Below are 26655 nucleotides of genomic sequence, written 5' to 3'. Positions count from 1 at the left end.
ACCGTAAAAATGGCGTCCAACAAGAAAAAGCAGGATGAGAAACATCTCAAGATGTTGAGGGAAATGGTTGCATTACCAAGCAACAAAACATGTTTTGACTGTCATCAGAGAGGCCCAACATACGTCAACATGACGATTGGGTCGTTCGTCTGTACGTCTTGTAGCGGCATATTGTAAGTTCGTCATTTCAGTTTTTGAGACAGTCACAGTTGACACTGACACTGACAGTGTGACTGATTGTGAGAGAGACCATGGCAGGCTGTAACATTAATCGTTAGAAACAGTGTTACATTGAATTAGTAAACTAGTGTCACAGTTACTTGAATGTGCTCGCGTCGTTCGAAAGAAAACAATTTGATAACTTCATATGTTATTGTTTCATCACTCGCACTGCATTTTGCGCATGCACATGAGATGAAGGTTAAACTAAAGTGTTGTTTTAGTTGAAGTGGTTCGTGTGTTGTGGACGTATTTTTAAAGAATTTTAACATTTGGATTTAACACCTTCATGTGGTCATGGTTAGACATAGTGAAAGAATGTCAATGTGTCAGCTGAGTATCATTGAGCCTCCTGAACTGCAGTTAAACAGTGTCAGTATCATCACTGAGGAACTTCTTAAGTACTCACTTTTCCTTTCTGTTGGTATTTCTCCCCTCCCCCCCACTCTTCCACTCCCCCACCATTCCATCTGTGTGTGTGTGTGTCTCTCTCTGTTAGTCCATCAGAACTTCTCTAGGCTTTTGCTGACCTTTTCATATCCAAGATCAAAGATATTTGTGCTAAGCTCAATTCTGATTCTGCCACCACTCCAGGTGTTGTGCACTACCAGATAGAGTCTGGTCTAAGTAAGCACTAGGGTTGTGAACAATGTTTGAAGTTGGAATATTGCACCCATTTAACTTAAAAATTCCCTCCTATAGAACCAGATCATATGGGAAATACACTTTTGAGTTTCTGTTTCCAAGCTTCTTTCTCGTGGAATGCACTCCTGCTTCTTGTTCATCATGCTGTTTATTTACAGCCATTCTAGAATAATCAGTAAATAACTTCTTGTCTTCACATTTATGTGGAGTGATGGCTTGGAGGTAATGCTTCCGCATAGGAAGCGAGAGAATCTGAGCGCGCTAGTTCGAATCACGGCTCAGCCGCAGATATCATCTCCCCCTCCACTAGACCTTCAGTGATGGTCTGGATACTAGTCATTTGGATGAGATGATAAACCGAGGTCCCGTGTGTAGCATTTAGCACACGTAAAAGAACCCATGGCAACAAAAGGTTTGTTCCAGGCAAAATTCTGTAGAGAAATCCACTTTGATAGGAAAAAAACCAAAAAAACAAAAAAACAATAAGCTGCATGCAGGAAAAAATACAAAAAAATGGGTTTCGCTGTAGTGTTCTGACGCGCTCTCCCTGGGGAGAGCAGCCGGAATTTCACACAGAGAAATCTGTTGTGATAAAAAGAAATACAAAAATACAAACTACAAAAATGTTTTTTTAATTTTTTATTGTTACTTCTGTTATTGTTACTATTTTAAACACATATGCACATGTTCATATACCTTGACTAGGCTTGAGTGGCCAAGGTGTGCTTGTGCGTGTCTGTGTGTGTGTCTGCATCTTGTGTTGAATGGGTTTGTTTATGGGTTGGAGTTGGAGTGGGAAGATTTGTGCGCGCAGGTACATAGCGTGTATTTGTAGTTTGCATAAATGCCCAGGGCCTTTGTTTAATTGGATTTGGCATACCAAATGTTCTTTTGTAGTTATTATTATCATTACTGTTATTATTATTTTAGGACATCCACCTGAACAATGAAAGTGAAATAAAAGGCACAGCCTTTTCTTCAGTGGGTTGATCATGCCAGCAGCTGTGTCTCGGTTTGACAAAAGAGAATGAGCTACTGTAACTTTTTTAAAATTTTTTTAGATCAATTATAGTATTACTATAGTTGATACCAATATTGATAGTTTACTGATTAAATTTTCCATCCAAGAAAACTGTTCAGTTATGCATAAAGGGTCTACCTTCTCCTAAATCAAGTAACTAATCAAAATGCCATTTATTTTGATGTTTTGGGGGGACACTATTGAAAAGCAAAATTTTTCCAGAATATTATCACACACACATTTATACAATGCAATATATATTATTTTCTTTCAGTTTATAGTTACCACTGTTCCCAGATATGAGCAACCCTCAGAATTTTAACTGGAGTCAAAGTGCTTCTCATCTTAAAAACATTTTATATATATAAGAATTATATTTTACTCCATGTAGTACCCATCTTAGAATATTCTTTTCATGAGACTCAGACTCCATAAGCATCAGTATTATTAATATCATGGAACCCATTAGCAGTTGCATTGCAAAATTAAATAAGAAAATCTGCAACTGTGCAAGAAATGATAATCGGAGGAGTTAACTACACACACACACTGATGCTTTATACTGCCGCATGGCAAGCTCTTTCAGTCTTTAGCCCAGACTTGTTTAACACAATAAGAGGAAGTCAGATACTTTTGTGATCTGTCCTTGACAGTTTTGCCATTAAAATTTTATCATCATGAGGTCCTTTAGAACAGACAAGATGGCGTCTTCTTCATAGACAGAATAACTAGTTCATTCACTGAATGTGGTAAACATATTTGCTTCATTCATGAAAATGCTGGTTAGGTCAATGTCTGCAGATGGTTTACATGTATGGTTCATTGAACACTTTGAATGGTACTGAGTTTACCTGTAGGAAAGAACAACTTTTCACCTGCCTTGTATGCAGGTCATGAAACACAGTCATTTTTCCCTTTGAAAACAGTTTTCTCTTTGCAACTTCTACTTGAGTAATTCCACATTGCTTTTGTATTTGTTTTATTTTTCTATCCAAAATGTATAATATACATTTTGCAATGAACATGTCTGTGTGTTTTGTAAACATGGACTTTTGACATTGCACTTAAATGATGAATTATTAAATGTGATGCCATGTCTGGATTTTTAGGTGACCTCATGTATTACTAATTAGCAGTCGTACTTTATTATGGTTCTAAAGAAATGAACACTGTGATCAACAGACCAAAACAGGGTTTGAGCAAACAAATACATTTGATTAAATTTTAAAATGATGGTCAATTTTTTTTTCTTGACATTTGTTGGTTCATATCATAGTATCATACTCTGCATCTTCTTGCAATAAATGATGACTGTGGTGTCACGGTTAGGTTAGTTGAATACCACCTCATTACCTGATGAAGTGACATTGCATGTGTGTGTCACTGTGTAAGTGTGTGTGTGTTGTTTGCAATGTTTTACAAAAAAAGGAAAGAAAAAAGTGTGTACAGTTGCATAGCAGCCTACCAATACGATTACCATATTTTCCGGATTTTTTTCCCCAAATTCCAGTCCCAAATACGGAATCGCTATTTTCTGGATCATTTTCTCCAGATTACGAAATTTAAGGGAAATCCCACATTCCACGAAAAACTGAATCCCGCACGCTGGTTCCGTACACCGATCCACGTTTTTCAACCGGCAAGGCGACATGTGACGCACTTTTAATCGTCGGTTGAAGTTTTGGCGATGTGGGCATCAAATCAGCGAAATAACATAATTATAAGACGGTTATTTCGCCGACCACGGCTTTTGCGACCCAACTGTTAATGTATCTGACGATAGAATCAGTACAAACTTAGCGCCGCCGTCTAGGCTAAGTCCGTACCGAGAATCGAAGACCCGTTTTTCATCAGTGTTGACCCTTGCTTAGATCTCAAAAGTTAAACTGGTCGTTTTAGTCAAATCGCGAGATTCTTATCACAACGAAAATCTCAGAGGGAGGGAGATAGAGTCTGAGAGAGAGAGAGAGAGAATGTGTGTGTGTGTGAGTGTGCGTGCACGCGCACTATGCTTTTCTCACTTGACCTCAATTTTCACCGGAATAACGCACATAGGCACACACACACACACACAGACGCGCATTCTCAAGCCGCTTAGCCACACGCACACACACACAGAGCACATACACACACAGATGCGCATACCCGGGTCGCGCAACACACACACACACAAAAACACAGTACATACATACACACACTGTATACACACTCACATACACACGCACACACGCACGCACGCATGCATGTATGATCACATCTGTCAAGCTCCAAGGTCCGCCACTTCATGCAACTTTGTAGCGATTGACGTCACGGCTGTGTTGCTGTGCTGAGGTGCTGAAATTACGTCAGCCGATGCCGCTGCAATACACTTTGTGCCTGCTGTATTTAGATCTGGGATCTACAGCTGAAGTGCCAAAGGTTCATCCACATTGCGTGCCTGGAATAAGTTTTGCTAACAGTGTGTGTTTGTGTTGCAGTCATGGGTTGAAAGAAGGGAGGGGGGTATGGGGGTGGCAGTGATGTTAGAGAAATTACTAAATCTGTTTCACTCTCTCAGACTGGTACATCTCTCTCTCTCTCTCTCTCTCTCTCATGCGCCTGCACACATGGTGTACACACACTCACACAAACACACATTCAGATCTAGCCATCTCATTCAAACACATTATCAGGTCTTATCTCTTCTCCCCTTCTCTCTCCTTTTCTCTCTCTCTCTCTCTCTCTCTCTCTCTCTCTCTCAACCATTGTTGTTTGGGAATCATTCAGGACAGAGATTGTTTACAAGTTCTGTTTCCAACAGGCACAATGATTTCCTCATAAAGATAAAGTAAGCATAGTGCTATGATTCTTTCTGTCAAGTTCTTGACTATAAAGACATCACAGGAAAAGTATTTTGAGAGTTGTGATGTTCCCAAGGCTGAATTTTGAAGGACAAAAAGCAAAACGTTTTAGTTGAGGAAAACTCTTGACTTTCATTCTCCCGTGGGTTAGGACAACACAGAGGTATTGATGATCCTCAAGTGCTAAGAGAGACCACACCACACCACTGACCTGAGGCAGTTTCTTTGAAGAAGTGAATGTCTAAATACAGTGGAAACACTTGAAATTGAACAATGGAAGAAGGAAATGTACATACAATGCAAGAAAGAAAACATGTGAAAAAAAGAGTATTCAAAATTTCAAAAGAAAGGCTTTTTTTTTGCTTTGTATGTGATAACAAAGATACAGAAAACATTAACTCTCAATTAAGAAAATAATTCCTCTCTGTTGGCGTGTTGCTGAAGATATTAGTAGAATTTGCCTGTTTAGATATCATTACATGTGTATGGTAAATACTTCAGCTTCAGGGGCTGTGCCCTCTGACCCTTACTATCTGCCCTCCCCCTCCCCCTGCCAGGATTCCTAATTTGGTTCTGACAGGTTGGCGGCTTTGCAGTTGTTTTGTGTTGTGGAAAGTTCTGTGTTTGGTTTGTGTGTGTGTGTGTGTGTGTGTGTGTGTGTGTGAAAAATACCAGTTTTATGATTCAAAATGAATTATCATAACCGATTGCCAAGTAATATATTATATATCGGCAGCAATTCCAATTTCTGTAGCAACTTTTTTTTTTTGTTAGCATTCTTTTACAAATGTTATCAAACCGCCAAGATGGAAAAGAAGAATTTTTTTGGGGGAAATCTCTTCAAGATTGTCATTGACACAATGTTCCTTCTAATGGCCTGTGCCTGTTATGTGGGGTGAGCTGGCATTGACTCAGATTTTCCTTGTTCCTCATGGCCTTTTGTTTCTTGGCTCTTCATGGTTGACAAGGTGAGATGATTATGCCCTGCGGCTTTCCCCTCACCAGTAGGAATCTCTAAACGTCTTCACTGTTGTACAAGTTTAATTTACTTTTTGACTTGACTGGCGTGTGAGTCTGTTGTTTTAGGATTTTTATCTAATGACTAATGAGTCGTCCCATTGAAACATGAGATAGTGAACTGTAAACTTAATCAAGCGGCAACAGCATAGATACTGTCAGTGTGATTTGTTTGCCAGTTTATATGGTAGTTTAGTACACAGCTCAGTAGTGGTGGTTCATCTGTTTGTAGTCTTTATGGTTTTCATTCAATGAATTATTTAATGAATTAAGTAATTTTAGTTTGATCAATTAATGAATTCATTTCCTTGAAGGATTTTGGAGCTAAACATTGATTTTGTGAAGATGAAGACGTTTGTGTTGAAGGTTTGCAGTTTTGCAATAGGTCTGGGTCCATCACCTAATTGTGGAAGTAAATGAAGTAAAGAAATAGTGGAAGCAAATGATTTCATTTATTGGATTATGTTTTCATGATGTGATTACCACTTTATATACACATGTTTTTACCAAAAAATGTTATACTTGTGCTACATGCTTTTACCCTGCCATTAATGCAGCCACATTCCATTTTCAGCTTCAGAGGAGTCATTTGGAGCGGGGTGGTCATTTGGCAGATTAAGGCTGTGGTGTCAGTTTTCTTATTTTTGTAGTGTTTTCACTTTCAGTACCACTACCCCCATCCCCATCTCATTTGATGGAGTTTTAATTAAATTGGTTCTTCACACAGTGATTTCAGTTGACTTTGGACCTTAGCCTTTGTCTTGGCCCCATTTTTCATTGGGGTCAGTAGGAAGTAAACTGTTGTTATCATTACTTTGTTTTGCACAGAAGCTGAGAAGTTGTAGAGATTTACACTGAACTGTGAAGACAGTGTGATGTCTTTACCTCCATGTATATTAAGTTCTTCAGGAGAAGAAACTCATTTATTTATTTATTTATTTATTTGTTTGTTTCATCTCTTTATCTCTTTTATGTTAACAACACAATTGTTGATAACCATGGGGAGGAAAATCAGTAGAAGGTTAAAAACAACAACACAACAACAACAAAGACCTAAGGATACACTCGTGTTATTGTGCAGAGTATGGTGGAAAGAACATGAACATGGAGTCAGCTTACGTTTCAGCACCTCCACCTTTTGTTGTTCATTTTCATGAGCAATGCACCTACATGTATACACACAGTATGTGACTGAACTTATTTTGTGTGAACAACCAATGCTGGGTACAGAACTTACTAACAAGTGGAATCCATAGAATCATTTACACTTTTGTATCAGATCAGATCTCAAACATCAGCCATCAAAACTTTGCACTTGCTTTTAGAAAATAACTGGGTTTGTTTTTTGGTTCAGATGAATATTCAGCTTTCCCATTTTGCAGTAAATTGAGAAACACATGCAAAGAATGAATTTATTGTTGACCAGGAACTAGCAGTACCACACAGACATCAGTATTTGAAAAACAACAACAACAACAACAACAACAACAACAACAACAAACAACAACAACCAAAAAACAAAAAAACAAAAAATGGAAAAAAAAGCAAGATATTGAAATAAATGAAGGGAACACAGACACACACACACACACACACACACACACATTTTTACCCTCATTTGCCCAGTTTCTCCCAACCCTCCATTCATCCACATCTCCCACCCCTTCTAACCGATAATACTCAGATGTATTCATAAATACTTTAACAAAATGTCTTCAATCACCGATATGTGTGACGGGACATTAAACAAAATTCCTCCACACACACACACACACACACACACACACACATTTCTCATACATATGTATACTATTTTTTGGTAACATAACAAAAGAGTGGAGAAGAATAGTTGCATCACTGTGTTGTAAATGAGCGTTTCAGACACAGACCACTGCTATTTGCATTGAATGGAAGGGAGACATGCCATGAATGGCAACAATTTTGTGGCCCATTGAATTCACCACACATTCGGCTAATGTTTGTGGGCTGGAGTGGGGCAGGTTAACTATCCTGGAAGTGGACATACCTCCCTTCCTCTCCGCCCCCCTGGCCTCCCACGCCTCCACCCGCACCCCTTCTCCCTCCCTCCACACACAGCACACCCACTTGTAGCCATGGGTGTCAGACTGATGATAGTGGCAGCTGCAGAAGACTTGTCACAAGTGTAAACTTTTGTAATCATCTTCTTCTCCTTTGTTGTAAACTTTTGTGACTTTCTGCATTTTAAGGTGAGTGGTGGTGTTATGTTCCAGATCGAAACATTTCCTTTCTTAGAACCTTTGCACCTTCATTCTTCGTTTTGAGCTGGTGGAAAAAGAAAAGACATTGAGACTGAGTTGATATTTAGGAGAATTACTGAAGCAGACTCTGCCTAAATATTTTAAAATCTAGTTCCCATCGATCTGCAACCGTTACCAGTTGTGGCTCACGCATTTGCATGAGGCATTGAAGGAAAAACTTGTGTCTTTGTTACGGTAATTATGTAATCCACTTTTTTACCTCCAACTCCAAGCAAAATGTTTTCCTTTTTGACCCCCCCATTAATATAAACTTTCCCTGTATTACTCATCATGGAGTGTAACTTTTCCATGTTTGATTCCCCATTAAACTGATCCCTTTCAGAGTCATCAGTGAGCCTTTCCCATTCCTGTCGGACTGCTTTATGTCACTCTTGTGAAATTATAAAGTTCAGTTTGAAAATGTTTCCATATCATGCAGGCACTGCTTGCCACTTGAACACTGTGATGGTCATTGTGTGCCACTGCTCAGTCTTGGACTTCAAAGCTTAGTAATCTTTTTTCTTTTTTTTTCTTTTCTTTTTGGCATATCACTCAGTGTGTGTGCCTGTGTGTGTTCCTGTCTGTGTGTCTGTGAGTGAAGGGTATACTTACCATGACCAAAATATGGTAATTTTCGGTTTGTTTTTGTTTTGTTTTGATAAGAAAAGTTTTGTTGAATCTTTTTGTTTTGTTTTGATAAGAAAAGTTTTGTTGAATCTTTTCAGTAGAAAGAGGACAAAATTGTCACAGTTTCAAATGAAAGAAACTGGACTGACATTGTGCCATAAGAGTGCAGTTAATGAACAGACCATTTTGCTCAGCTGTTTACAACTATAAACTCCATTCTCTTTCCCCCAGCGAATGTGCACCACTTGAAGTTGTGCTGCACAACTGCAGTCTGCTTAGCCCTCACTAGAGTTGAGCTATGGTGTTCTGTGTGTTGCAGGCGAGGTTTGAACCCTCCACACCGTGTCAAGTCCATATCCATGGCCAGTTTCACACCGGACGAGATGGATTTCCTCAAGTCACATGGGAACGAAGTGAGTTCCCCCCCACAGCCTGAGGCTGGAAAACTTGTATTGGACAAGAGCATGTCTCCCTGCACCCCCTCTCACCCCCATGCTGCTTTTGGTTTTAGGTTTTGCTTTGTTCAGAGTTTGTCTGCTGTTTCTCTTTTGCCCTCTCTGTCTCTCCCCTTTACTTCTTGCACTCAGTCCTGTGTGTACACATTGTCTGTTGGCACACAAAGAGATACATCTGTGTACATGTAGTAAACACACCTGCAACACTTGTACAGGTGTGCACATAAACAGCTTTTTATATATGCACACCTTTGGATGCCTTATTTGAAAGAATACAATAGTGGTACGCAGCTATTGGATTGTGGGAGTGATCTTGGAAGAGATAGAGGCTTGGGCATCTGACTAATGAAGAATTTTGTTCATTTTTGTACGGACGGACCAGTGCTCACAGATAAATTTGATGATGATGATGATGATGATATGGATACTTGTGACTATATAGCGCCTATCCTTGGCTAGAGACCAAACTGTAAGCGCTGTACAAACACAGAGTCATTTGCACAACAGGCGGCCTACCTGGGTAGAGCCGACTGACAGCTGCCTTTCGGTGCTCATTATTCATTTCCTGTGCCATTCAGTGAGGTTTCAGTCACACACACACCTACACACACACACTCACACGGACATGTAACATTTTACGTGTATGACAGTTTTGTTTATGTACCCGGTCAGGTTGGCAGCCATACTCTAGTCTTTAGGGGTATGTATGCTGGGTATGTTCTTGTTTCCATGACCCATCAAACGCTGACATGGATTACAGAATTTTAAACATTCATATTTGATCTTCTGCATGCATATACACATGAAGGGGGTTCACGCTCCAGCAGGTCTGCACATCAAACATGGAGATTGGAAAAATCTCCACCCTTTACCCACCAGGTGCGACAAGGATTGAACTAAGTAAACTCAGGCAAGCATCCAGTGCTCTGACCATTTGACCACTGCATGTGTTGAATAATGTCAGTCTTTCTTCTCTGTGTGGACTGTTCCTTTGAATAAATGAAAATTTTGACCTTTCATGTATAATTCAATGTGGAGGATGGAACAGCATAGACATCAGCACAAGTCCAGGCTAATTGCATGCACTCAGAGAGATGGAGGGCAACTGTTTGTGTGTTTTGCACAAGAAAAAAAACAACATAAACAGACCAAAAGTGGTTTTGATTGACAGGGACATTGCCGACACTGTGACAGGGGTAGGCAGTTGGTAAAATTAGTGTGTGATCTCATTCAAGTAGTAGGGTATCACCACCTTTTGTTTCTTGTATCAGCTCACTGGGTTGAACGTTTTATCAGTTTTGTGATGGGAAGTTCACTGTCAGGAACAGTTATTTACTTATTATCTTCTGTGTTTAGGTCAGATAGTGTGTCTGTGTCTGTGTCAGTGTGAGTCTGTGTGTGTGTGTGTGTGCGCCTGTGTGTGTGTGTTGCTTAGCAGTTATCAATATCAGTAAAGTGGTCAGTAGGTCAGTGATGTTATTTACTGTTATAGTATACTATTTATTATGGTGTCATGTTAAATCAGAACAGTTACTGCTGCATGAAGCTGATTAATCAGTACAACAGTGACAATGTGAGGCCTCCGTTGGTGGGTAGCCTTAGGGAACACAGATCGTGGTATCTCCCTGTTGACCCCTGGTACTTGGGCTCAGCAAGGAGGAGGGGGGGTTGGTTGTGGTGATGCTGTTGAGGAAGCAGGACGTTCAGTGTGGGAGGAGGTCGCTGACGGAGGGGACTGGGAATGTGGGTCAGAACCTTATTCTGGCTGCAGTTCCTGGTACCCAAGAACTGTAAGGTGTTTCAGACTGTAACTGTGTAAGTTGTCATGAGAATGCCACCAAAAAAAAAAAAAAAAAAAAAAAAAAAATCACCTGCTTCAGTTCCTCACACACGTTTCAAAACCAAACACAAGTCATAAACTTATAAAGATTTATGTTGACAATTAGTGATATTAAAAAAAAAACACCCCCAAAAAACATGGAACACTCAAACTGATTAACACTTTAAAGATCAGTCCAGACAGTCAGAAAACTTTGGAACTCTTTTTTTTTTTTTTTAATGTATCAGTAAACAGTCTTTATCAGATTACAGATTTTTCACTCCTATCTTTTCCACAACTTTCACTGCCTTCAAAATGAAGAAGTTGCATGGTGCATGCTCTGTGATGGGCCATACAGTAAATAGTAGTGTAGAATTTATTGAGAACATAGAATCACATGGTGTGAGCACCAAATGGTTTAAAGACTGATGACCCAGTTAGAGCCTCTTTCAGTTTATTTCCTCAATAGTTTCTGAGGTGAAATCAAGTTCAGTGAAACCAGGTGTTTCACCATAATTTTTTTTTTAATGGGAACAAATATCAATATCTTAATTTTTTGTGTATTGTTGATTTTATTGTATAAAAGGCTTCAAGGTCTGGTGTGGTTGCATTGTTAGTTTGGCTGCACAGCTGTGAATGGTTTAAAGTGTGACCGAATAAATAGGTTAGATAAACAACAAGAGGTTGAACGTTTTAACCCGCGAAGTTAGTTTGTTAACTAATTATTGCTTGTTTCATTTTAATTAGTTATCTTACTTTTTTTTTTTTTCTTTTTTTGTTGTTGTTGCATTCATATGGGTTTTTTTTTAAATACCTGTATCAGTGTATGTGTAAATAATAGGAATATCTTATGAACTGGCAAGAAAAATGCCTCTGGAACTGATACTATTACTCAGCAGAAACAAGAGGAGGAAATAAATTGAATACTGCTTATTTATTTTGGTTCTTTGGTCTGAAAAATGAACAGTTGCTGGGCCATCACTGTCAATCTATGTGTGTGTGTGTGTGTTTGTGTGTGTGTGTGTGTGTGTGTGTGTGTGTGTGTGTGTGTGTGTGCGCGCGCATGTATACATGCAAGTGCATGCCTAAGTGTATGTGTTGTATGTCAGAAAGAGACACAGAGGGGGAGAGGTAGAGGGAGAGAGAGAGAGAGAGGAACATAAAGACATGCAGTTATGTAACCCAGCCAGCTGTTCATGCTGACATTGTGTGTGTGTGTCTGCGTGACTGAGTGCCTGTGTGTTGCTGTGAATCATCAGATCTCATGATAGCATGTAGCAATAAATGCATTTCAAAATAGATAAATCACCCCAGTTAAGTTTGGGTTTCATTTACATGTGCAGTTGTGCATTCATTTAGCCAGACGCAAATATTACTGTTTATTTGTAGTCTGTGTGTGTGTGTGTGTGTGTGTGTGTGTGTGAAAAGGTTTGTGTATGTGTAGCATGCATATGCGCATGCATGCGCGTGTGTGCATGTCTGTGCATGGCATTGTGTGTGTGTCTTCGTGACTGTGAGTGTCTGTGTGTTGGTGTGAATCCTCAGATCTCATGATAGCATGTGGCAGTATATATGCATTTGAAAATAGATGAATCACCCCAGTTCAGTTTGGGTTTCGTTTACATGTGCAGTTGTACATTCATTTAGCCAGACACAAATATTACTGTTTATGTGTACAACTACTGTGTGTGTGCGTGTGTGTGTGTGTGAAGGTTTGTGTATGTGTAGCATGCATATGCGCATGCACAATTGTGCTTGTGTGCATGTCTGTCTGCGCATGGTTACATAAGTGTGTGTGTGTGTGGTGTATTGGGATGGAGATGTTGGAGTGTGTCACGTCAAACCAACCTGTTGGGTCAGCAGTGGTGGAGAGTGATGGAGTGGAGGCTGTACAGTGAAACCAGTCCTGACAAGGCACACTGGCAATATGTCACACCATGCAATGTTGCCTTTGCTGGTTTTTTTTGGTGTGTCTATTCTTTTTTTGTTTGTGTGTGTGTGGTTTTGTATGTGTGTGTGTGTGTGTTCATCACTCCATGACATATAATTGATATACTCTGTTGCGAAAGACAGATTTTGGAGGGAGATGGGGAAAATGCCTGTTCCATACTCTTGTTCTTCTGTTTGTATCATCATCTTCATTATTGATAGGTATTTATGGAAGTGGTAAAAACCTCAACAGTGTCATCAGCCACAATCAGTGGCAAAGTGAAGAATATCGTGGACTTGAGACAGGAGGCAGGTCAGAGAGGGTGTCTGGTCCTGGCTGTTGCTGTTGCCCAGGGTTTAGTGTGATTAAGGCTCAGATGGAAATGTTATTTGCTGTGGATTTTTCATTTTGATAGTTCAGAGAACATCGTCATTGTCAGAATTTGCAGGATTCGAGTTTGGAGGAATAAATAGAAGAATGTGGGAATTTCACACCCTGTCTTTTGTTCATATTACATGCAGACTTGGCATGGGTTGATGGGAAACTCTAGATTACAAACAAGTACTCAAGTGCCTGTAGAACAAGCATTTAGTGATGGAGTGTCCTTATGGTGGGACAGGTGCAATACCAAAGTTTATACCATATCCAAATAGAATTAAGAAATCCTTTAGGTGGGCAGTGCAGTGGTTCAGCAGGTATTGTTGTTACTCCACTTCCACTTCCAGACCGTCCATTGTTTCAGTGGTCACTGGTGGGAGTTTATTGAAGGTGGTTGTGCACATGTTGCTGTGTCTGGTTGCCCCTTCTCTTTACTGGCACAACAAGTGTCACACAGTGGTTTCAGTTTAGTATGCTGCCTGTGTTGCGCTGTATTTATAGTCTGGACTGGACACAGAAAAGCTGTGCTTGTTTATAGTGTGGACTGGACTCAGAAAAGCTGTGCTGCTGAGCAGAAACGGGATCAGTTATCATCAGTTGATTTACATGACAGAGAAACAAAGTGTAATAGTTTGGTTCGACGGTCATTTCTTTCCTTTGTGACCATGGTTTCAGCTCTGCCATCCGCCTGTATACATGATGGGTCAAACAGAATTGCTCCTTCACTTTGCTCTTGCTCTCTGTCTGTTGTTTGCTCTTTCTCCTGCTCTGTCAATCTGTCTCCTTCTTGCCCCTTGTACCCTTTGCCTTCTCTTGTGATGATAGTTTGTGTGAAAATTTCTCCTTGACTTGTGCTGTTGACACACTGCATGACATGACACGACATGACACGACATTACAGCCAGTACAATGCAATACAGTACATCTTTATTGATCTATTTGGATATTAATTGTGCATCCACAGGTTCGTCACTCACCCTGCACAGTTTTTCAGTCCATGTCTGAGTTCAGCACATACACAACATGACAGAGGTTGGACCAAAAAATCAAAAAGTTACACATATGATTAAGCTAAATACATACAAGCAAGTAATACAACACAGTGGCTTCATTTTCGACACATACACACCCATTCCCCCTCCCTCTCCACACACACACACACACACACACACGTGTGTGTGTGTGCAATTAGAAAATAACATGTATTTTGAGAAAAAAACATTTAAAACAGTATTCCCAGCGTCACTGCTTTTTATGTAGTATGATTTTTGTTTGGAAATTTTTGAGAGTACTTATGACCATCTCTCAATTTTCACAGTGTCCTCACATGCATTGGTGTTACCTCAGTCACCCCAGGTCCCATTCTTGGGTTGAAGACTGGAGTAGAAGGAAGGGTGTCCATCTGGCTTAGAAGTAAAGATTATCAGTCTGTGGGGGTGGGGGTGTGAGAGAGCATGCATGCATGCATGTGTGTGTGCCCACACAGGGCTTACTTGGTCACTGTCTTCTTCATCTTGCATCTTGATGCAGTGTTGAAGTTGGGTAACGAATGCTGGAGATGAGGGAAGAGGGGGGTGGGGGGGTTGGGGGGGGGGGGGGGGGGCTTAATGAGTGGGTCATGCCTGGCAGAGTGAGGGCTGTCGGAAAGGAAGCGGGTTACAGTTACAGTGACATCACCTCAATGTATCAACTGAGTCAAGAAGAGATAACCCAGTAGCCTTGTCAATGCAGCCATAGACAGAACAGCTAATCACTGTCACTATCAGCTGTCATCTGGTTAACTGCTGAGAGCCCTCTTCAGCTCCGTTGTAGTGTATTATATACTTGTTAAACTCTTATAGAGGGACAGATGTATGTAACATCACTTGATCTTATACATGATCAGAATCATATTTCCTTGCTGGTTTTGCTAGTGTAGTGTTGGGCTGTTGAATAATTGGAAGCATGAGCGTGCTGAGAATTCTTTGCTTCTTCTTGTTCCAGAGTTAAATTATTAGACCAGTGAGGAATTTTGGCTAAAGTTTGACTGAAGCCAGTATAGGATAATGTAAGTGGTCTATGAGAACAATTACTTGTCCCTTACTTATCAGTACAATGAGTCGTCTGTTTTTTCTTACCCTTCTGACTATATGCTGTATTAGCTATATGTTCATCTTTTTTGTTTGTTCATGATCTGTTTCATCCATCCATCCATTCATTTATCCGTCTTGTCTCTGTCCAGACTGATCAAAATGAATGATTGACTGGTTGTGTGACTGATGAGGCTGATCAGTTTTTTAAAAGTTCAGTTTCAGTTTCAGTAGCTCAAGGAGGTGTCACTGCGTTCGGACAAATCCATATACGCTACACCACATCTGCCAAGCAGATGCCTGACCAGCAGCGTAACCCAGCGCACTTAATCAGGCCTTGAGAAAAAAAAAAGAAAAAAAAAAGGTGAATAAATAATAGATGAGCTTACATAAATAAATAAATAAATAATAATTATAATATAAAAAAGGTAGTAGTAATACTAATCAACAATGATGATAAATAAGCAAATAAATGTAAAACATGAAGACACACATTCACACATACACTCACACATACATAACAGATACGCACCAAGCATGCAGTTTTAAAAGTTCAGTTTTTGTCCAGTGATGTCCACAGTTGTTTTCAAAGCAGCTGCAAAGCTGTCGAGGAAAGTGGTGGTTGTGACCCTTGTTTGTCGGCCTGTGCACACTGACCCCATAGCCTTTAGCTCATTTCATCCCACATTACAGCCTTTAACTCATTTCATCCCACATCACAGCCTTTAACTCATTTCATCCCACATCACAGCCTTTAACTCATTTCATCCCACATCACAGCCTTTAACTATTTCATCCCACATCACAGCCTTTAACTCATTTCATCCCACATCACAGCCTTAACTCATTTCATCCCACATCACAGCCTTTAACTCATTTCATCCCACATCACATGTCCTTTGTGACTCCACTGCGTACGTGTACTCACAGAAACTACAGAATGAGGAACTTGTGTTTTGTTCCCTGCTTTCAGTTCTAGTGTACTGAAACTGGTTTCCCTTGCGAACTTCCTTTTCTAAGGGACGTTAGTCTGCCAGTGTTCCTAGTGATGTGAGAGTGTGCTCCAAAAAACCTTAGAAAGAGGAACTTGTGTCTGAAACCCTACTGTTCAGTCCTGTTTTATCATTAATTTATGATTATGATTATTATCATTAATATTATTTGTTTATTTATTTTTGTTGTTGTCATACTACGAACTGGTTTTTATTCAGTTTACACTTCACACATGAATCATGGGTCACATAAAACATCCATCCCAAATTTGACAGCAGTCCATCCAGAAACAACATTCAACTGAAAATTATTCTGACTCAACCCTCTTTCAGCCAGTGCTCTTGAAACTTGATGTGATCTGGAGTAATGTGGTTGATTTGTTGTACTTGGGATGAAAAGGGTCAACAGGATGTACTGCTGACTGACTGGCAACAAGGCAGAGACAGTGCTGACTGACAGTGACAGACACAGGTGATAACCCAGACAGGACAGCCAGCCAGGCACAGGTCATGTCACAGGTCCTGTTTCCACACTTGGGGCTTGTGAAAGAAGAGGGGGGCGGGTCCATGGTGTAATCAGAGAAGTGGCATGTGCCCTGGCCCTTGACAATGAGAAAGAGGCCAGGCAGTGTGCAGTAAGTCCCATCACCAATTAGCACACAGCCCAGTCCACTTTTCTTCTCTTTTCGGTCTCTTTCTGTCTCTGTGTGTGTGTGCCAAGCACCACTTCTCAGGCCACTTTTTCAAGTGGCAGAAATTGTGGAGGGGAGCGGCCTGTATAAAAAGTAAGTGGTTCTGGGAGTGTGGGTCAGTTGTGTAGATGTTGTTACATTTCTTTCAGGGTTGTGTTGTTTTGTGGAGTGAGAGGGAGAGAGTTTTCCAACTGTGACCATCAAATTTTAATCAAGTCTTACGTTTAGTTATATGCTGTTCAGTGTTCAAGATCTGAAAGAAGCCGTCTCTGAAGTGAAGACCTGGGATTTATTATCATCTTCTTAAAAAAAAAAAAAAAAAATCTGCATCAGCAATTTCCCCTGAATAACTGCTTTAAAAACCTGCATTGAGCTTTAGATTGTTAATGTCTTCAAGATCTGAAATAACATTGCCCTGAAGATTCCTTTTGTGACTTTATTGAAGACTTTTTTTTTCTTTTAAACAGTAACTGTCTTCTGGTTTGTTTTCGGTCTGGACCTGATCGTGAAACGCAGTGTTATTTTTGAAGAGATTTAAAGTGTCAATCTGCTACCTATGTCCACAAACACGACTTGTGAGATTATGATGCTTTCTCGTCCCAGGCCTTTATCAACGGTGGGTGGTGTGGATGCCAAACAGTCTTCATATTGTGCATTTTCTGTATGATTTACTATTTTTACATCCAAACATAGTGTACATTTTGCTTTTTTGGGGGGTGGGGTGGGGGGTTGTCTTTTGTGGTTGCCATTGACTTGGTGTGCAAGACAAAGAGAGATGCAATAAAAATCTTGGTCATAGAATGCAGAAAGCTTACATAAAGTATAACTATAAATCATATATATTATTATATCCGACTGCTGGCTCAACCAAATCTGTCACAGAAGTTGCTGTATGTCCACTTAACCTGTCGACTGCCATGTTCATTAAATCAACGGAACTCTCGGAGAGTTTTGTGTCATCAACCTCCGTTAAATTAGCGGAGGTATTTCATCAAATGTTTGTGTCTATTTAAGAATGGGTGGAACCACAGGCTGATTTTGATAGGCTCAGAAAAGGTTTGTAAAAAAAGATTTTCTTCCCTTTTCAAAATCACTGAGTCATACAGGTCTTGAGAATTTTGGGTTTTTTTTGCCTGAGGATTGAAACTGGTCTTCTCCAAAATGGAGACACCACAACAGTCTTGGACGAGCAGTCCTTTTCAGTGTTTAAGGAAATTATGAATGATGTGGACAGTGATGAAGAAAGCTTCATAAGATAATTATGATAATTGTAATGAAGGAGAGATGGAGGCTTATTGCTCTTTTTTTGTTTGTTTCAGTGTAAGTGCATGTGAGTTTGTTTCTGGAAATATTCACAAAATATTGTAAACACACATGTAATAATTTTAATATACATACTCAGTAAATCACAAACTGATAAAGTCAGTCCTTTTCTTATTTTTCCATGAAAAAGCAGTACTTATGCATCAGTCTGTGCAATTCGTGCCAAAATTCCCACAAATAGAGAAGATACAATCGTTTTAGTGTTCATACATATAACTGACATGCTTTCTTTCCCTCCCTCAGTATACGGAATACAGTTGACCTCAAAAAGTGTTGGCAGTCAAGGGGTTAATAAAGAATTATTTGTTGTTTTAATTATGCATGCAGCTGAGTGGATGACCAGCTACTTGAAAGTCAAGTCATTGTTGAAGCGACAGCTTGCCTTGCCCTGTGTCTGGATGATGGATGTGAGCACCATTTGGAAGTCAGTGAATTAGCGAGTGAAAGAGAGCAGCACAGCTGTCTTCTTCTGCCTTGCCTTTGTTTGTAGGCCATGGAAGTCTGACCGTAAACGGGAACATGGAGCTCATTATTTCCAGCGTCATGCAAGTTCAGCGAGCCACTTGTTTGCATGTTTTGTCATGACAGTTAGTTATACGAGTTAGAGCTCTGTTTTACTTTATCATCTACATTTTTACACTTTGATTCTGTCACAGAGAAGGTCATCATCTTCTCAGAGTTGAGCAAACCACATCATATTTTGGGGCTCTGAAAAAAAAGACCAGCAGAATCTCAAAAGTATCATTTCATTCGCTGACTCCAGATCATCTCCTTAGCAAAGGTTTCTCAGAAGATCTGGAATAGTTCTGGACACTGTCAAGCTGAGCCTCTTGATTGCTGAACATTGGTGAAATGAGAAAAAATGTGGCAATGAATTTGAAGTAGATTTACTACTTTCTGTGTACTTTTAAGAGGTGTTCATTGATTTTGCTGATCAACAGTAATGCAGTTCCAAGAGGAAGGAGTTGAAATAGATTGTTTTGATGGACAACCTATCCTGTTAGCTCGATCTTATCTCAGGGCAGTGACATCCCTTCATAGACAAGCTTACTCGTCAGCAGGAGTCAAGGGGTAAATCCTAAAGACAGTGAAGCTCGATCCTACACATTGAACGCTGTCCTCAGTAACCTTGCACATGGTAGAAGCTCTCACTTCAGGACCTGCATGGTATGTTATTGGCGCAGACGATAACCGGGAACGCCGCCAAGAAACTATGGTTAACTCACTCTGAAGCCATGCACAATGGTTGGAAAATAACCGAAGGGGAATGGCAGTAGATGGGGAAAGCAAGTCAAAATAGCACAAGACAGGCAGTAGTGGAGATCTCTGGTGGCGGCTTTATGTGCCACAGGTCCCAAAGAGGATTAAGAAAGTAATATATACTGGTACTCCACAACAAACAGGTCTAAGCAAATGTTGGTTTAACTCCATAACAAACAAATCTAAACAAGGGTAACTCCATAAAAAAGAACAGAATATTTTAAACAAAATGAAAAAAACAAAACAAAACAAAACAAACGATGTATTAAAAAAGAACAACAAAAAATGATTGAAGGTAAAAAAAAAACAAAAAACAAAAACAAACTGATATGATTAGCTTGCAAGGCAAGTATAAATAAAGTACAAGGGGGAGATGGAGGATGAGGAGGGACCCAAAGGATCCCCCATTATTTGACGATGCCCCAGCCGAAAACAGAAGCACAGCGTAGCGCACTGCAGCACAGCACAGCACAGCACAGCACAGGCTTCAGACCAGCAGTCAGTTAATCAACCGTGAACACAGTGCTTTTGTCTGGAACTATACTGGAGGTGGGGGGGTAAAATAGGGGGTTCACATACTGCTTTCAGGGTAAACAGTGGGCTGATGTACTGCATCAGTGATTCACAATTGTGACTTGTGTGTATCTGTACATGTGCATTCTCTTGTAAATTTGCATCAGTATTCTTCCTTCATTTGTTCTGCATTCTTATTCTTTGCATTTGTGTGTACTCACAGAGAGGGATAGAGTGTGTGTAAGAGAGAGAGAGAGGGTTTTTTTTTGTTGTTTTTTTGTTTGTTTGTTGTTGTTGTTGTTTGTTTTGAGGTTAAAACCCCATTTAAAATGGTTTGAACAAAACAAGATTTGTCACACAATAAGAAAATATTTTAACTGAAAAACACCATGATACACACATATATGTAGTATGCAAAGCCATATTGGATAACATTTTGAGTCATACTTTTCATTACTGAGAATTACTTGTGTAGAGCAGTACAATAGTCAGTGAAAATCTGACAGTTTCTCTTCTTTGAATGTTGTGTGTGTGTGTGTGTGTGTGTGTGTGTGTGTGAAATTAGCAAAATTCTTAATACTTCACTGGTATAAACTGACATAATATTTAAGATCGTCGAGGACAGAACACAGAGCTCAGAGTGAACTTTACGTCAGTGGCATTTCCATGCAGTGGATGGGTCATCACATTTAATAATATATAATACTTATGTGGCAACCCTCCCCCCCTCTCCCCCCTCCCACTCCCCCTCATATAATGGGGTTTTAGTGCCTCACATGAAACAATACAACGTGTATGATAAGATACCTCTGCACCTGAAAAAACAACGTTTGTGTCTATTTACATTGCATTCTTTGTATAGCTCTGAAGATATTCACTGCTGCCGCGTCTGAAATGCAAAATCATGTCAGCATAAACATTAGGTATCAAATGTTACCTGGGTTTTTTTTTTTGTCTAACATAATTACGATAATGTTCTGTGTTTTTTAGTTTGTTTCCTGCTCTCCAGATATCTATCTTGGCTGTTAATATGGAGAGACAGAGACAGCATGGTGACCTTGCTGCCTGCTACAAACAGAGCATAGTTTCTGTTGCTACTGACAGTGATGTTGATGGTGATCAAGATGAGATGATGTGTACATTTGTGTGCATGCTGCACACACACACACACACACACACACACACACGTAGACACGAACGCTTTGACACACACACACATTTTTTTATAAAATGAAAGGAAGTGTGAATGAAGCCATGAGAGTTGAATATTGAATACAATTAAACGAGCATGCATTGCCTTGTGGCTTCTGTGTGTGTGTGTGTGTGTGTATTTTAAAAGAGCAAAAGTTAGCATGCTTTTAAGAAGAAATAAACATTGAACAAAGTATTGATGAAGTTTATTGCCACACAACACAGACACTAGTGGTGGCACAAACCTGGATCCAGCTTCTGGTTCATGTGTTGTTTACCAGTGCGAATTGACAAGCTGCATGCATGTTTTGCTAATTGGCAGCAACCTTTCGTCAGCTGTGAAGCTGTTTTTCTTTCCTTATCATTTTACATGTTTGAAATGGAAAGAACTCCACACACACAAACACACACACACACATACAGAGGCGTAGAGGCGCACACACACACACACACACACACACACACACACACACACACACACATATATATATATATAGTACACAGACGGTTTGTGAGAGGCAAGTTTTCTGTGACCTTTTCCCACAGAGAGGAAAGCGGATAGGTTTGTTTTGTTGTCAGCAGGCACAGACGCTCAGTGTGTGTGCAGTATTGATCAGGGTGCTGGGACAGGTGAGGGGTTGACAGAGTCACTTTGGATGTGTTTATACAGTTTCTGGATATAGTGGGGAGTCTCTGAAGGAGGGAGGGAGCGAGTTAGCCAGCCTGCTCAGTAAACTTTAAAAAAAAAATTTTTTATCCTGTGGTGCAAATGTCCCCGTGTATGTAAAGCGCTTAGAGCTTGGTCTCTGACTGAGGATAGGCGCTATATAAGTATCCACATCAATCAATCAATCCATGCCTATTATGTTTGTTGGTGGTTGAAGTATAAAGCCTCCTGAGGTGTATCGATGCTGTGACTCTACATTTATTTGGTGTTCTGCTTCTCAGTGCCTGGGAAGTAGAGAAGGAATGTTCTGTGTTCCGCTCCTATCCCCCCCTATGGTCTGAAGTGGAAAAAAAAAGAAAAAGAAAAAAAAAGAAAAAGAAATGAAAAACCAAGCTTTATGACTTCCACACAACCAGCCTGTAGAGATTCCCATGAACCTGTGTGTAAATGCACAGCTGCACACTGACATGCAAAGAGAGATGCATACGTATAGACTCACACTCGACATATAGACAGACAGACATACAGACACACACACACACACACACACACACACGTTAGTTTCACACTGCTTCGTTTATCAAAATCGACATGGTATGTTTTTTTGAAAATACTGGCTGTGCCCTACTTGTATTTTTTTTCTCTTTTCTTTCCTGCATCATCTGTCTCTGATTGTACGTTGAAACATCACTGTCTATCCACCACATCTTGGGTCTTTTCTGATTCACCCATTGTGTGGTGTGACTGTGTGTGGGAATGTGGGCTGCTTGTGACCTTGGGCGGGGGTGGAGGGGTGGGGGGTGAAGATGAGGTCTTCCAGCCCTGCCCATGCCCATGGAAACAAAGCAAAAAGATTTCATGAGGGTAGTGGAGTAAGCTCTTTTTAAAAAAAAACTATTATTAAAAATAAATAAATAAAATATCCAGCTGTCAAGGGCAAAAGACAAAGAAACCGAATTTACTCTTACACACACAAACATGTATATGTGTCATATCAGGTTCATATCAGGGAGGGAAGGAGGGAGGGAGAATGGGTCAAGAGGGGCCTGTCAGATCTGTCGTCCCTCAGGTGTCATGGGACTTTCTATTCTACGTTCCATCGGCAGTCACAGGATTCTCTGGTGTTGTCCCCCTCCTGTCACATTTACTTAGGTTACTTGGATTGGATCACCTATGAGCAAGACTTGAGTCGATGCTCAGAACTGACTGAAGAAGTGTCTGATGATGGAGTCTCCCGTCGGACCTACGGAATGGGTAGGCAGGCAGGCTGAATGGGTAGGCAGGCAGGCTTATCTGTCGGCGTGTGTCCTCATATGGGAGAAGAGGCCGATTCTGGATTTGCAGCACTTCCCACAGGTGTTGCAAGGGAAAACGTCTCCAGAAGTTGAGCCCTGCTTCCTTCACTCACGCTTCTCCTTAATGGCCAGTGTTCTCTTGTTTTCAAATGTCTTTATGCCACTAGAGTACAGATCCTCCAGCGAGAGTGGTCAAGGGTATCAGTTTCCCAGGAAGCAATGTCTATGCTTTGAGGTTTGTAAGTTGTGCAACAGCTGTAGAGGTTCTCATTTCAACAGAATGGTTTTGGAGCCAGAACCCCAGAAATGACAGATAGGGTTGGAGGCCGAGGGGTGGAGGGGGCGGGGGTGGAGGTGGGGGTGGGGTTGAAGGTGAGGGTGGGGACTACCACTGGAGGGACACTTTCCAATCTGGTGTACTCCTCATTCTGGGATGAACTATGAAGTAATGACTTTAATGAATTAATCATTAGTCAGGAACTGACCAATCAATTTAACAGCATGCCAAACATGGCGATGCATCACTGAAAGCCTGTGTAGATCTCCTGTGGTTGAGAGACCTGATGGCAGCCTGGCATTGATTTTTGCCTCTATAACACTGCTAACACTGGAGTGTCTGGACATTGACAAAGCGATCCTGTGTGTGTACACAGCTGGGTTGAGTGGGATAACAGTAATGTTGGAAATGGATAAAACAATAAAATTGAAAAAAAAAAAGGTGTGGTGGGGGGGGGGGGGGGGGGGGGGGGGGATGGAGGCAAATAAGGGAGGAAGGGTGGGAGCAGAGCAAAGTGAAACAAGAGAGAGAGGGGGTGGGGGGGAGGGGGGAAGAGAGCATGTGGGGTGATGGGGGAAAGGATCAGCCATGACTTTTGTCTTGTGTGGCCAGTCAGGATCATGTCTGCTAAGCTCAGGGAAAAAAACAAACAAGAAGACAAAACAAAACAACAACAAAAAAAATCCCTCATTTCCATTAGCCCTTGTCTCCACTGTATATGTGTGTGTGTGTGTGTGTGCGTACCATATGTGTGCAGCTCAACCGCAAAGTGTACCTGGGTCTCTACGACAACCGCACATGGCCGGAGCCGGACTCGCGGGACGAGCAGCGCGTGCGTGACTTCATGGTGCAGAAGTATGAGAACAAGCGCTTCTACGTGGCCCCCACGGAGGCGATGAGAGAGGAGGCCCGGCGCATGAACGACGCGGCCCTCAGCAAACAGCCCCAGACCAAACCACTGCGCGCTTTGCTAGGGGAGAACGCCACCAGACTGGTCGTTGGCAATAGTCAGGTGACTTTTTGTGCCCCCACCTGGCCCGCCTCCCCCCCCCCCAACCCCCCCCCCTTTCTTTTTTTTTTTCTGAGTGTGGGTAACAGTTTATTACTTTATGTGTGTGACTTTGTGTGTGTGTGTGTGTGTGTGTGTGTGGTTGTTTTTCTGAGTGTGGGGGTCAGTTTATCACTTTATGTGAGTGAGTGTGTGTGTGTGTGTGTGAGGCACAGAGAGAGCATTGGTGAGTGTGTGTGTTGGTGGGTGTGCGTGTGTGTGAGAGAGAATGTGTGCGAGAGAGAGAGAGAGAGAGAGAGAGTGAGTGAGTGAGTGAGTGAGTGAGTGAGTGAGTGAGTGAGTGAGTGAGTGAGTGAGTGAGTGAGTGTGTGTGTGTGTGTGTGTGTGTGTGTGTGTGTGTGTGAACTAATGTGAGTGTGTGGGTGGGTGCATGCTTTTGTGTGTCTTGCAAAATGAGGGTGTGTTGTGATTACTGATTGCACGCAGCCACACGTCAGCTGCACACAAAACCTGTCGGGGATGGATATCGACACTGACAGTGTTCACTGCACAGACGGTGCCCCCTCCTCCTCCCCACTTCGCCACCTCCCCCCCCTCCCCCCCATGTCTTCTACATCTGTCACTCTCTTTACTTCCAGCATTGTTCATTTCTGTGCCGTTTGTGAAAATGACACCCACCTGCTTCTGACTCAGCAGATAAAGTCATGTGCACTGTGTGCAGACTCACACAAGTGGATTTTGTTTATGTTAGTGCTTGTGCGCATGCACAGAAGCGTGCAAGCACGCATACACAGGTGCAGGTGCATGCACACAAGACACACTCGCAATCACTCATGTATGCGTGTGCACAGTCACCTATAATGCTATATGTACCCACTTACGTGTATATGCACTCGCAGAGATGCAGATGTATACAAAGAGGCACATGAAGAGATCCAGATGAATACAAAGAGGCACATGAACTCATCAGCAAACACACACACACACACACACACACACACACACACACTATAACCCTTTCATTCACAGTTTTTATGGCAAATAAATTTGATTCTGATTCTGTTTTTGATTCACACACACACACACACACACACACACACACACACACACACTCACACTCATTCACATAAGCATGAGTGCACACAGTGACTTACAAAAAAACTTGGTGCATATAACTTGTCTTGGGGAGAGATGTATATCAGGACGATATACAAATTTACGAAAAAATGTTTTAATCTCCATGTTCTTGACACTGCCAGACACACATATATAGATAACCTGTTTCCTGTCTGCACTCTGCTGCCCCTGCACCCCACCAGGGGCTGGCTTCCCACGATCCTGGACCCCAACTATAAACTTTTTTGGTTTTAACCCTCTGACATCCCTGCATGTCAAACTAAAAAAAAAACATCATTTTTACGTGTAATAGTTTGATTCAAAACCAGACAGAGACTAGGCTTTGGGGTTTTAGTCCCTCTCACATCATTGCATGTCAAACTCAAAGCACATCATGGTAAGTCGAATTCAAAACCAAACAAGGAGTATAAATACAAAGACCACCCCCCCTCTGGCTGTTTCAGACGAGCACAGCCAGTCAGAACAGCACACAGAGCTCGGCGGCCCCCGGCAGCATGAGCACCCCGGCCAAGTCCTCCGCCCTGCCCCCTGCCGTCACCGCCCACCCCCCACAGCAGCCCCCCGCCAAGCCTGCTGGGGGAGGAGGGTTCGACCTCCTGGGGGAGCTTGGCTCGGACCCCTTCGCTTCTTCCGCACCCTCTGCCGCCACTGCCAGCACAGGTGAGGAGGTGACAGGAAGGGGGTGATGGGACCCATGGAGGGTGGTGGTGGGGATTTGGGGAGAGGTGCTTGTGGGGTGGGGTGTCAGTGGGAGGCAGGCACCTCTTTTCAGGGAGGGAGGGAGGGAGAGAGAGGAGAGAGACAGAGAATGAGAATGCAGATAGGTTTATTCATTCAGTTCATTGCCCGTCTTGAAGGGATAAATGAAGAAATACCATTGTCAAATCTTCAAGAAGAAAAGCACGTTTTGATGAAACGGTACTGAAAAAGAGAAGCTGTTGTTCTTAAGATGTACTATGAAGTCACAATTTAGAGAAATAGAGGGGGAGAGAGAAAAGTG

General features: G+C 41.5%; 1 protein-coding gene across 5 annotated transcripts in view; it reads left to right on the top strand.

The window, feature by feature from the left end:
• LOC143289142 (uncharacterized) overlaps positions 1-26655 on the top strand; it is a 46304-nt gene continuing 19649 nt past the window's right edge. For 2 of the 5 annotated variants that reach the window (XM_076598026.1, XM_076598027.1), the window contains exons 1-4: positions 10-173; positions 8968-9061; positions 24267-24521; positions 26099-26315. In XM_076598026.1, the coding sequence (XP_076454141.1) occupies positions 10-173; positions 8968-9061; positions 24267-24521; positions 26099-26315 (730 nt within the window). Of the gene's footprint in view, positions 174-8967; positions 9062-16885; positions 17077-17164; positions 17600-24266; positions 24522-26098; positions 26316-26655 lie in introns of those variants that run through there. The other 3 variants (XM_076598030.1, XM_076598029.1, XM_076598028.1) reach the window with 3 other exon arrangements.

The sequence above is a fragment of the Babylonia areolata genome, chromosome 13 (genome assembly GCF_041734735.1).
Source record: "Babylonia areolata isolate BAREFJ2019XMU chromosome 13, ASM4173473v1, whole genome shotgun sequence".
NCBI lineage: Eukaryota > Metazoa > Mollusca > Gastropoda > Neogastropoda > Buccinidae > Babylonia > Babylonia areolata.
This window is presented reverse-complemented; position numbering and strand designations above follow the sequence as displayed.